Source organism: Scatophagus argus, chromosome 12 (genome assembly GCF_020382885.2).
Source record: "Scatophagus argus isolate fScaArg1 chromosome 12, fScaArg1.pri, whole genome shotgun sequence".
NCBI lineage: Eukaryota > Metazoa > Chordata > Actinopteri > Scatophagidae > Scatophagus > Scatophagus argus.
The window spans coordinates 16,708,862-16,722,960 of NC_058504.1; the positions used below are offsets into that span (position 1 = coordinate 16,708,862).

The 14,099-nt window shown below is 41.2% G+C and overlaps 1 protein-coding gene across 1 annotated transcript; it reads left to right on the forward strand.

The window, feature by feature from the left end:
- The first annotated feature begins 223 nt into the window (after nucleotides 1-223).
- drd1a (dopamine receptor D1a) lies at nucleotides 224-2,864 on the forward strand. The gene has a single exon (XM_046405322.1). The coding sequence runs from the start codon at nucleotides 692-694 to the stop codon at nucleotides 1,808-1,810; it is 1,119 nt and encodes a 372-aa protein (XP_046261278.1). The 5' UTR covers nucleotides 224-691; the 3' UTR covers nucleotides 1,811-2,864.
- The last annotated feature ends 11,235 nt before the right edge of the window (nucleotides 2,865-14,099 follow it).

A 14,099-nucleotide genomic window follows, 5' to 3' on the forward strand; every position in this document is an offset into this window, starting at 1 on the left:
TGGGTGTGATGATAATGATAAGAATCGTACAGAAGCAATTTAGTCATTTACGAAGGAAGGTGTGGATCTTGAATAGTCATGCCTTATAATAACTACAGTGCGCTCATGGGAAAATCCACGGTCATAGCTTATGTGGTATACTGTTCGAAATAGGATCGCTGAGATGGTAATCAACAGTGTAATCGGCTACATGACGTACACATGTACATATAATCAGAGCAAACACACAAAAAAAAATCAAAAACAGGGCTAAGCATTTTGACAAATGTTGCATTTAATTGACAAAAAATATCATCTAAATTAATAATGTTATGTAATTCATTTCTTTACTCCACAGGGCTGATGGTGACTTAAATAAGGAGACTGAGAGATTCTTAAAATTCTGTCAATTTGGGATCTATAAGCCCGGCAGACAGAAGAGCTCATGGTCATTACACGAGGCATTAAGTTACCTTTTAAGCACTGCAGCTCAAAGGATGTCAGATCTAGTTCATAAAGTCAGGAGGCAAAAGTCGTTCATGCAGAGGGTTTGCCCGAAACATCTCACCCTGCTTCATTCAACACAAGATGCGGTGATGAAGATTTTTTTTTTCCAAGGCATAGAAGCCTCCTGGATTCTAATCAGTGAAATATAGATCGACTATCCAGTATGACTTAAGCGAACACACCACCGACCCACACATATTCAGGGATGGATCTCATGAACTTCTCAACTGTCATCGACAATGGGTTTTTGGACGAGGCTCCTTCGAGCCGTGTTCTAACTGGCTGCTTCCTCTCGCTGCTCATCCTCACCACCTTGCTGGGAAACACACTTGTTTGTGCCGCAGTCACCAAGTTCCGCCATCTGCGCTCGAAAGTGACCAATTTTTTTGTGATCTCGCTGGCTGTGTCAGACCTCTTGGTTGCCATCCTGGTGATGCCCTGGAAGGCAGTGACAGAGATCGCCGGGTTCTGGCCGTTTGGCTCCTTCTGTGACACCTGGGTGGCTTTTGACATTATGTGTTCTACAGCATCCATTTTGAACCTTTGCGTGATAAGCTTGGACCGTTACTGGGCCATCTCCAGCCCCTTTCGCTATGAGAGGAAGATGACACCAAGAGTGGCTTATGTGATGATCAGTGTAGCCTGGACGCTCTCTGTTCTGATTTCCTTTATCCCGGTGCAGCTCAACTGGCACAAGACCCAAACTAAATCTTATACCCCTCTCACTGGGTCCTCCGATTCTTCGGGTTTTAATGCTACATCTTTCGGCAGCCCAGAGAACTGTGATTCAAGCCTGAATAGGACCTACGCCATCTCCACCTCTCTCATAAGCTTTTACATCCCTGTGGCCATAATGGTAGCCACATACACTCAGATCTACCGCATCGCCCACAGACAAATCAGGAGGATCTCTGCATTAGAGCGGGCGGCCGAAAGTGCCAAGAACAGACATGACAGCATGAGTGGGGGCTCTAGCATCGCAGAGTCTGAGAGCTCTTTCAAAATGACGTTCAAGCGGGAGACCAAGGTGCTGAAGACGCTGTCAGTGATCATGGGGGTCTTTGTATGCTGCTGGCTCCCATTCTTCATCCTCAACTGCATGGTGCCCTTCTGCGAGCAGTCGAGCGAAGGGGAGGCTTTCCCCTGCATCAGCTCCACTACGTTTGACGTGTTTGTGTGGTTTGGCTGGGCTAATTCGTCCCTCAACCCCATCATCTATGCCTTCAATGCAGATTTCCGTAAGGCCTTTTCCATCCTGCTGGGCTGCCACAGACTGTATCCAGGAGGCCACAACATAGAGACAGTCAGTCTAAACAAGAAATGACTCATGACTCTCAAAGCACTGACTCATCCTTAATACTAAGAGTTCAAGCGTTTCTGTACAGGCCAGTCTGATCGACTTCAAACGAAGACGCTGCTCTCTGCGCTGATTCTTAGTGTGACTGAAGGATGCGGTGACCCCATGTGTACCCATGCATGCACTGGGCAAGTCTTTGTGCAGACTGTCAAAGTCTGCTCACTGTGTTGTTCCACTGTTTTCAGATGAAAGAAACTCTTGAAAGAGGAGAAAGGATTTGCAAGATTGAGATTAAGACTCTCCACTGGAAGCTGGGAGCACAGTGGTGCTGACACGCCCCCCTGGCATAGATAATCCCATGACTGGGCAGCACACTACCTAATGCTGTCAGACACTGCTCTCCTCAATACCATCACACATACATTCACAAACAGAAACATGCTCAAAAAATGCTCCTCCGACAACAGCGCGACACCCAGACTGTACACTGCAACATATTACATGACAGCCCACAGAAATACTGTTGCAGATTATGTCACCATCCTGTGCTCTGCAAGGGTTCCAGCAGTGTTGAACCAAATCCTGTTTCTACATGGATGAACATGTAGGCAAAGTACATCCACCTGTGACTTAGTATCAAAGCAACACTGAAAACAGAGGTTTCCATTAGTTCCATTACGGTTTTAAAAGTTAAGAGAAGTGTACAGTAAAAAATTTAAAAATTCAGCTTGTCATACCACAGGTCACATATCACTGCTGACACTGGTGCAGAATTGTTATTTATTTGTTATTTATCTCACACAAATGTGATTCCAACTTCAAACCAAATTTACTCAACAGACACCTCATAAATTATTTGTTTCGCTGCTTGAAAGTGTTTTATGGATGAGTGTCTCAAATTACTTTGTGTGTCCTGTATTTTTCATTACTAACAGCTGATGACCTCTTTTAAGGAAAAGGCACAAAACTAAACAAAGGTTTGACTTCACTTGTGGTGTCTTTCAGAATTGTGCTTATTTAAATGACACTCCTAAGTTGAACAAGGAAGTCAGCCAGTAAACTAATTTGTGTTTACATCCTACAATTTGTGTAGTTTGCCTTTTTTGCCCCTTTTCTCTTCCATATAAGCCATATAGGGCTAAGCAGAGGATTTGTTTGAAACCTGTGATCTAATTATCTGACTGTTTCTTCAGATGTCCTTTTAGCAATGTCACTGTGTTCCCAGATCTCAGCAGTTAAAAAAAATAATTTGACAGTTTGAAAAACACACCTATTAGCTTCCTTGCTTGACTTGTTGGGCCTGGTCAAGAAATAGGCCCACACATAAGCCTGTGTAATACAGCAACTTGTTTTTTACACACTTTGGATGAACTGAGTGAGAGTTAAGGAGATGATTAGCCATCTTTACAGATGCTAATTCATTTTGTCCTCTTTTTTAAACCTTTGAACAGTGCTAGGCTACCTCTTTACCCCCTGCTTGTTTATGCTAAGCTAAGCTAACCATCTTCTGGAAGACGCGTCATAGAAATTATGGCCCAAACTAGGAAAATAAGACCCAGGGATATGGTGGAATATGATCAACAGTTACCTCTAATTTAGTGAACACATTTTTTATGTGCTGATGCTAGTTTGCTTCATCAGTTAGCTACAGTAAGCATTCATGACACACTCAAAAGCTGTAGGTGTTTGTGCTTGGTGAATAACAATCTCTTTAGAATTTGAGTTGTTGTAGAGAGCAATTAATACATGTTGTCATGTTACGTTCATAACAGACGAAACAGTTGTGCTGTGTCTGCTTCAGCCATGATGAGGAAATATCCCAATGCACAGCCAAATAAAAGTGTGTTTGTCCGCTTCCCTCATATCCATTGTGTGGTGTATGTTTAATCAGCTGTATGTATGAGGGACCGTTTGTAGGACATTATTCAGAATTACCCAGCTTTTCTGCTCACATATGAAACCAAATTCATTAACATACATAACTGAAAACGACACACACACACTTACAAGTAAAATGATTTTACACACACAACTGAAACACTTTCACGCAAAAAAAATTAAAAATTATATGCTCACATACACAACTGAAATGCTTTTGTAAAATGCTGTGAAACCTAACAGTTCAGTAGTGAATATGAACATCACTGTTAGGAGGGGAGGATGACCTTTTCTTTCACCTGCAGGAAACAGGAAAACTTCACACTAGGAAATGCATCTGAATTTTAAATAGTTTTGCCACCTGGTCTGCACATACTGCCTGATCAGTACTGTGCCTGAAGGACTCTAAACTGAAATGACAAGGTATAAAACCTATACACGCCTGTATAAATTTTGTCTGTCCTGTTTTAGATTATGGTGCAGGGGTCTGGGGTAATGATACGCAAATAATATGTGACCCGGTCCACAACAGAGCTTGCACTGTTTTCTGGGGCCATTTTATGCACACCTATGTGAAGTGTGAAATAAGGGTAATGTATTGCGACTGCAGAATAGACACATACCACATACCTGATAAGCAGCTTACCAAACAAATTTTCTTTTGGTACACACACACACACACATATGTATTCATTTTAAATGCACATGGCGGCTGGGCCTCTTTTATTTAGGATGAGTGAAAGCTTTTCAGTAGTTTTCAAGATAACTTTCTTTAGTTGCATATGTGAGCGTAGTTGTTTGTGTGACAGCATTTTCACTTGTACATGTAAAAGCATTTCACTTGTGTTTGTGGTTTTCAGCTGTGTATGTGAATGAATCTGGTTTGTATGTGAGAAGAAAAGCACACATATATACATGCTAATTGTGAATAAGGGGAAGGATCAAGGCCCCTCATATGTACAGATTTGACCTCCACAGATCAAACTTCCTGAAGCGTTTTTCACACCAGAGTCTAAAGGGTAAAACTTAACAAGAACAGCTGTGTCTCTTACCCAAAATTTCACTCTCGTGTAACTCTGGAGTTCGTGTGTCTGCTCAGTCTGGTGATGTATTGTCATTAATAAAGAGAAAGGTCCAATCTGAAGACACGAATATCTTAAAACAACGAAGTAAAGAAACGACTATTGCCCCCTTTATCCGCACTTGTTAACTGCTTCTTTCATCAACAGCACTGAAGCTCTGACTGAAATACTGAAACAACACCTGACGACTAAATCTGAAAGTTGAGTCACAGCTGAAACAAGAAGATCGAGGTGATTATAATTCTCACTTTTCAGCGCTCAGGCACCTGCAGCTGTCTGAGAACCTAAATGTCATAATCTATTCTGATGCTTGACTGGGAGTGAGAGGAAGATCGAGGTAGTTCATGTGTGGAGGGAAAGCAACAAGGACATGTGATGATTCCCTACCAGACCTGCTTGCTATTTCTTCTATAAAAAAATGAATTCCAACTGTATGTTGATTTGGAATTAGGTTTTTTGTTCATCAAAGCTAATCTCTGTAGATGTATCTGCTCATCAATACCCATGAAACCTGAATGCAAAACTGAATGGATTTCAGTGTAGAACAGTTGCTTTGTCTTATCACACACCTTCTTAACTAATTACAGTCATGAGCGACTCTCATTACAGAGTCTCAAAAGACAGATTCTGTTTTCAATTTAAATGTATGCTCATTAGAAATGAGCAAAAGAGTAAATACTGTGATGATAGCTGTGATAATGCTTTTCTCTTGTACACACAAACCCACACACACACACACCCTGTCTTGTCGCCACCTCAGCCATCACTCTGAATGATGTCAGTCAAATTAATTGCTGCTCCCTTCCCGTGGCACGCTCGAGGAGGTTTCACAGAGGCAAGGACAGTCCGGGGCCCAGAGAAAGCAGGCTTTAAAGGACAACTCTGTGTTTGCGTGTGTGTGTGTGTGTGTGTGGAGCGCGGCACCAATCACCTGCTTCAGCACCCAATCCAGCGTCCCCGCAATGTCAACTGCTCTCTGTAAATATAAAGAATTTGTTTCCTTTCTATATTTTTGTTTCAGCGGAGCTTGTGAGATCCTCTAAGTGATACTGTCTTTTTAGACTGGCACGTCAGAGAAGGGATGTTAGACATGGCAAATTCAGATGATGCTAATGACTGGCCCTGGGGAAATGATTTACTGAGACAGGGAGAGAGGAAAGAAAGGGGCAAGGAGAGAGACAGAGTCTTATGTAAGTATCCAGCAGTGGCAACTTAAAAAAAAAGAAAGAGAGACTTGAAGGACGCTCTGTAAATATCACATAACACACAAGTATCACCAAAATCAGGCTGCTGTCACATTGATAATGAAGTACCCTCTGTGGTCGCATGCTGTTCGCTTATGGACAGGGAACACCTGGCCCTGCGAAAGTGGATTTTTTAATCTACTTAATGACTTCCTCGTCACCTTCTCTGTACAGGCAGCATCCTGGGGATTTAAAATGCAATTAAACAGCTGGCAATAATCTGTATTACTCTCCATTAAATATGTATTATTCACAACTAGAAGAGCTATCATAATTGTGCTGGAGTCTAATGCATTTTTAATACTTTGAACGACACCAAGATAAGCATAATTGAGAGTGAGCACGCTGGTGACTCCAGCCGAAGTGCGTCATCATGGAACATGTTGACAAACATGAATGCACTTTGCATGTTGAAAAATGCCGACACTCTGTCCACGTCTGCTATCCTTGGTGAACACATGCCGATAGAGAAGGGAGAGACCAACATGACAAGCACATATCCATCCACTACTGCCAACATCTAGGGGAATGTATGTAAATCTGATTTCAGCAATAGGATATTGTATATTATATATATATATATATATATATATATATATATATATATATATATATAAATAGATGTACAAGCCTGTCCTGTGCTGGAGATCACCCTGTACATCTTTTGACCTTTAGTGCTCCTCTGCAGCAAAGCCTACCCCCCCAACACACGCACACACACACACACACACACACACACACACACACCTCAACACATACACCCCACTCCATTCCTCCTCCTAGTTTACTCTTGCTCTTCATTTCTCTTTCTTATCACACCCCTCTGCTCTCTTTCTCCACCCTCGCTCTGTTTACTGTTTGGGCCCCTGGCAGTGCTGTGTTGCCATTCGTCACTCCAACTGGCTCCAGTGGAGAGGACAGGCCCTCTGACCCCACCACTGGGAAAGGAGCAAGGGAATGAGATGCAAGGGAGAATCACAGAAGCCTCCTCAGGGAGGAAGAGAGAAAGAGAGAGAGATGAGAGCAGAGAAAGATACAATATATAGACAAAAGTATTGTCGAAGTATATTATTATTATTATTATTATTATTATTATTATTATTATTATTATTATTATTATTATTATTATTATTATATTGCGGGTTATGGGCCTGTTTTTCAGGGGTTGTGGTCCCTTACTTTCAGTGAAGGGAAATCTTCACAATTGGACAATGCTATGCTGCCAACTTTCAGTTTGTTGAAGGCCCTTTTCTATTCCAGCATGACTGTGTCCCAGTGCACAAAGCAAAGTCCATAAAAACATGGTTGGATGAGTTTGGTGTTGAAGAACTTGACTGGCCCACACAGAGTCCTGACCTCAACCCCATCCAACACTTTTGGGATGAACTGTGATGGAGATTGTAAGCCAGACCTTTTGGTTCAACATTAGTATCTGACCTCACTATTGCTCTACTGCAGGACTGGGCAAACATTCCCACAGAAAGTGAAAGCTGTTACAGATGCAAAAGGGGGACCAAATATCTATTTATTTAGAATGCAATGTCACTAAAGTCCTTGTCGGTATAATGGTGAGGTGTTCCAATACTTGTTGTATGGTGTAATTGTTACAGAAGACACACACACACACAACAAACAAATGGAAACTTACTGATTTTCAGCTCTTCTTCCACAAGTTCAAACATAGATTTTAATTTCCAGATGCATGACAAATTAAAGAAAAAAAAACAGCTCACAAATTTGTCGAGCCAATTCAAGCCACAAGAAAAGCTTCATTGTGCTTGCTCACTACCAGAGAGAAGAAAATAATTCTCCTGATCATGGTGGACAGCACTGTCTCAAAGTCTCTGGGTCCAAAATCCCCCTTAGGTGTTTGCTTATGTTAAGTTCTAGTGACTGTAAAGACCAGATAATGTAAATTTCATCGAACACTTCAATGACTCTTTGCGTTCTGTATGGATGAATCTGCGTTCATTTTGTTACGTTGCTTATTCAATTATGCTTTTCTTTTAATTTGTCACCACAGGAACAGGAAGTGGGACCGGGTGAGAGCAAGAAATGATGCTGTTGCACATACACAGTAGAAGCAACAGTCTTCCTTATTTAACTTCTTGTCTGACATCTCACTTTTGCATTCGAATACAAAAATGCCTTGTCATATTGCCATATTTTCTTTTCTATATTCATGGCTCTTTTTTACACTCACGAACCTCAAACTGCCTACACTGAAGCCTATATCGTCTGACTGAAATGTTGGATAATATAATGCAGCATACACTTAAACAGTTTAAAGTGTCATACTGTGTCATGGAGTGTCCAGTAAGCCAGAAATGGAGATGAGTTGACCTGGGTCTTTGCTAAACTCAGCCTAATCAAATCCTCCAGAGAAACAGGACAGATTTGATGCATTGGCTGCATAATTACTCATATCACCCTCATCTCTGGCCTATCACAGACTGTCAGTGAGGCAGCGAGTAACACTGAAGCACGTTAAATGGATACTAAGCCAAGTCAGTGAAGGCATATCAAATTATAGAATGAATAATAAGCTGGGTGCAAACGAGGATTCGCTGATGAACACTGTTTTCAGCAGGGGTGATATCCACTTGAGCCACACTCCACAGACAAGCTGGAGATAGGTGCTGTCTGGCAGAGACGGCTTTAAGTGGAGAATATGCTATTAACAACACCGGTGTTAATGCTCACGCTGGTAGAATGCCCCATGGGTGAATTGTGATGATCTGAATTCTAATCAGCTTGCTAATGGGGGGAGAGCAGATGTGTCTTTAAGAGCGCAACATTGGCAGCAGGAACTGACAGAGCAGAGCGGCGGAGCGATTACTGAAAACTGTGCAGGGAAACTGTGAGACATTTGTCCCTTCCAACCCGGGCTTCAGATGGGTGATTGTGGCTTTTCATCTGGCTTGAGTATATTAGTAAATAGCACTGACCATAAGAGGACTGGAACTGATGCCATACTGTGCATGACAAGTCATGCCAGTGCTACACTCAGAGGAAATAAAAAAGTTAAGTATTATCCAAATGTCCTTTTGAACGCCTTTTAAAAAGGCATTCCTTAATGAAAATGAAGAACAAAGCATGTGACATACGATGCTTATTTACCAAAGGTCGCGAAGGGAAACAACATGCATCCTTACAGATAAACAGATCAGATAACTCTCACCACAGCTGGCAGCTTTGTTACTCTTGCAGTCTCATTTTTCAACAGAACACCCACAGAAGGTGCTCATACAATTTCATAAAAATGTGTCACTTTTATTTTTACTTTTTTTTTCCCTTTGTGGCCACACCTCCGTCTCCTACAAATGTCAGGTAACCAACTCTCGATTAGCTGTCTGTTTTGGGTACAAACAAGAGCTATGAATGCTTCTTTTTCAGGACAGAGGAGTGACTCAGTTTCAAACTACATCAGTTTCACTTTTCACTCTTTTTGAGTATGTAGTGTATTCGCACAGGATCTAAATCTGTTTGTTTTCTTGAGTGTCGTGGAGACATACCTCAAACTCCCACAATGCATTGCACAATAGAAAATGATGTAAGCCATCCCCAGTCTTTCTCTGCTAACACTAAATGTATGTCAAACATTTGGCTATTTATTTGGAAGAGCTAACACAAACATCACATAACCCACAAATATCAAAATACTAAATATTTTAGAATCATACAGTAAATCAGGGATTAAAACGTGTCTGGCAGAATAAAACAAACCAAAAACAAACAAACAAAAAACACTAAACAAACAAAAACAGATAATGTAAACACCAACTAAAAGCACAGCCAGAGACTCCCCTGAGAATATAAAAGGCATATTTTTTAGGTTCTGCTCTGTGCATCTGAAAAGGGGATTATCAGAGCGGGAGGGGAGTACAGAAGACCACTCAGCAACAGACATCCCACTCGAGTGATGGCACAGTGACAAGCTGAACAAACATCCCCAACAGAGAGAGACAGGAAGAGAAGGACGGAGGAGGAGAGGGGAGGGAGAGGGGAGGGAGATAAGGACGGCAGGGTGGGGAAAAAAAAACACCTTTAGGAAGAAACTGGGAGCAGACTGTGACAAGAAAATAAGAAAACAGCTTTAGCGTCTATGCAGTCCACTCCCTCCTTGAAGGAACAAACCCTAAGCTTCTGCTGTTGTTTATTTGTGTTAGGAATTAGCAGTATTTGTCTTAACAAGTTTTTAGAGGTCATGTTTAGGAAGACTACAGCCATGCTGCAGTTGTCAAGACGTCTTCTGACACTGTGCTGTCCTATAAGGACAAGAGAAGTATGTGAGACGGATAGAGGAGAGACATTCGCTTTGTCCGAAGGATCGCGCAATATTAGAATTGAGAAATGAATAAATATAAAATAATAAAAAAAAATAAATAAATTTTCAGCTTATAACGTGGATGTTATTCAATTCGTGACAGAGCATTTTTTAACATTTAAACACAGATTTGTCTAATTTTCTTTCGGCCACGCTGTAAATTAGTGAATATAACATATGATTACATTCTCTTAAAAGGCAAAAAAACAAAAAAAAAAAAAAACGATGCCTTAAAACTGGTTTAACAGGTTGACATTGCATTGCCGGCGGTTTTACGAACCCTACACAGCGGTTTGACTGAGCTGACTGTTCCTCAGAAGCCAAAGTGCTGCCATATTTGGACGTTTGGACGACAGCAAAACATCAACACCAAATCTCCAGGTTGCTTTCCTCATGATGCATGAACTTATGAAATGCAGCACTGGTTCTTTTCAGTGTGCTAACCAAAAGGATCTCGTTTTTTCAGAAGTATTCAATTAAACCCCAAAAATCCCTTTTGATGAGGCTCAGAGTGCTGGTGGATTGCAGATGATTTGAGTATAGAGCTTCATTATTTTCATTAGCAGTAAAATGTAGTTTACAGTACTGGTGTGGTCCCTGACCTATATATTATGATATTTGACATCATTAACTTGTTAATACTGGAGCATTGGTGTGTTACTGTTGTTGCTGTTGGTAGTTTGTTCCACTTTAAATACAGTTTTACATACAGGAATAAATCTGAGGGGTCAAGAGATGATTGATAGGAGAGGAAAGAAGATAAAACTATTCTCTGAAGCATAAATCTGTTTTCAGTTTCATTCAATCATTTGAAAATGCATTGAAATGAAACCATGCAAGACACTGAGAGTTTGGTTGAGCTTATCTGAAACGTGACCCGTGACGAGACTACACATATTAAAAAAACGTATACTATCCATTGTTTAAATTCTTCATCTTGAAAGAAAAAACTGCAACTAAAACTGTCAAATAAATGTAATGGAGTAGACAATATAATATTTGTCTCTGAAATGCAGTGGAGTGGAAGTATAAAGGAGGAGAAAATAGAAAAACTCAAGGAAAGCACAAGTACCTCCAAATTGTACTTGAGTACAGTACTTGAGTAAATCTTCTTGGTTACTTTACACTGCTGTCTTTTACCAGATCGATGCCAGCAAAACTAACATTTGATGGGATGACCATTACACCAGTGACAATAACGGGCAAAGAAAAAGCCAGGACCAACGAGGACAGTCAGGACAACGCAGCTTCACTAAGATGGTCCAGGAAGAGAAATCCGTCAAACATTCATTATCGCAGCTGGCTGTGGTTGTTCATTTCTGCTGGTTTTCAGTTCAATAGGAGAGATGCAGACGGCAGACACAATATGGTCTATATTAGGAAGGGCCTTGACAAACAGGAGCATGGCATGGGGCCCTCTGGAAAGTTCAGATGGGACTGCACAAACATGGACAGATGCAAACATGCTCACAAGTACACACACACACACACACACACACAAGACACAGCTGGAACTCTGCAGGAGAAGGATTTCGGATCCTTTATTTGGTCATAGTCAGAGAACCAAAAGCCATTTTAAGCACCTCTGTGTCTGCTAAATTACCGTTTAATTCGGCATCACACTCCAACAACCTGAAAAATCAGGATATCGTGGAGAGGGAACCTTTGACATGAGAGGACACATCAGAGCTCTTCTATGGTGTTTGTCAAAGACGTTGTTACTTCATCTTATTTTCACAGACCAGCAGAAGCGGCCATCACTTACACAGCCATCTGCCCTCTACACTTACACAGCAGCTACATGACAACAAATAAAGCAGTGAGTCGAAAAATAAAACCCCTCACAATTCTCCAGCTGACCAAATGATGCTGTAACCCGCATAACCTGCTGTAAGCCACTTTAAGGCTTACTGTGCATATAACAATGTAATATGACTCCCATAGGAAAAAAAATGATTTTCCCCGCTGATCCTCCAAGCAGAGGTCAAAGGTCGAGGTCGATCACTGAACTGCCTCCCTGTGACCAGTAGGGATTCAGTGTGTTGCTCAAGAACACCACAGCAGGGTGGATGCTTGGGGATTTGAACCAGTGCTCTCTACTCATTGCACCATCCTGATGCCACATTACCCTTGTGACAGCTTTAATGCATGACAAGGACTTTCAAAGGAAGCTCAATCAGCAGCAGTGTGCCTGTTTTCTCTTCAGCTGTGTCTTAATCTGTCACAGACACATTAGTCTCTGAACCCAGGAAATTGTATCTCTTCTTATAATTAAACACCAGCCTCAACTAATCCAATAAAAAATCCAAAAAGTGTCATCTCAGGTTCTTTTGCTTCTGTATACACTTAATAGTGTTGAAGTGCGCAGTATGATTTTGGATTAGCATTGACTTAATGCAGTTGTCTCATGCTAACATTCACAGTACAGCTGAAGCTGAATGGGAATTTTGACTTGATGATGGAACAAAGTTGCACAGTTCCCCTCAGCTGAACCAGATTTATTGCAATCCATCCAATAGCTGGATGTTTAACCATTTAACTCAAAACCACAAATGTGGAACACATTCAGAGGATTCCTGAAGTCATCAGGACACACTGTATGGGAACCCTAAATGTCTGCAGAAAAAAATAGTACCAACGTGTCTAGGAGATTTTTGGTGGCGCTGCAACAAAGGACATAGTATTCATCCGCCAGGGACAATCAACGTCTTTGAAAATGTCACAGAAATCCATCCAATCGTTGTTTAGATATCGACACAGTGGACTGACCAATCAATGAACATTAAAGGGTGACTAGCAGAGCTAACAGGGATGTTAAAACAAAAATATATTCAACTGTAGCCCTCTGTTCAGACAAAGCCACTGTATTTAAAGGGTCTTCATCTATCATTGGGGAGACAGAGTGCACAAGAGGAAGTGGAGTTGAATGGTTTTTCTGAGGACTTAAGTTAATCTTCCTTAATTGTTCCATCTGGAAGTCTGCTCCCCTGGTTATCCCACCTTCTGTTTATCAATAATTCAATATGTGACCAGAGAGCCAAGCCTGCTTTGCTGAAATATATGTTTTACAATACCAGCTACTTGTGCATATTTAACAGTATTACAATCCGGTTTATATGTACCAGTTTAATGCGTACCAGAATGGAAAATGGAAATAAGCACAACTCTCTCACAGCGCTTTCATGATGTTTTACTGGAGTAAAATTATGGACCACATGGGTCAAATTACTTCTTAAAGCTGCATTCGGATGTCGACTTCGACTTCAACTTCAACCACAGCATCATAGATGAAACTAACAGATTTATTGTTACTTCTTTTAACCATCAAAGAAGAAACCATCTTGGAACCATCAGCCCAATAGAAGCTCTGCAAAGACCTACAACTCTTTCTCTTTCCCGTATTTACCAAAACTCAAATTACAATGTTTTAAACACTTTTGAAATTTAACCCCCATCAACGTGTCGGTGTGATGAGTATTTGAGAGTATCTGGGTGCTTATGTCACTTCAGCGAGTGTGTTATTAAGTTACCAGAACGAGTTGTAAGGCTAGATCTCCTTCAATACAATAGAGCCCACGGCGGGAGACTGATGACTCAGATGATCTCAGGAGACAGAGCGGACGCACAGATCTGTGAGGAGACATGGACAATGGTGAAGGCTACAGATGGCAGCGCTCTGAAAAGCATCAAACAGGGGGTATAAACCTCCCGTGGGGCAATGCATGGATGTCACTGCAAGGTGCTAATTGAGTTGACAATAGTATGTCATATCTAGAAGAATGACT

Coding starts and splice junctions, on each gene's coding strand:
- drd1a (XM_046405322.1), top strand. CDS start 692: ATGGATCTCATGAACTTCTCAACTGTCATCGACAATGGGTTTTTGGAC.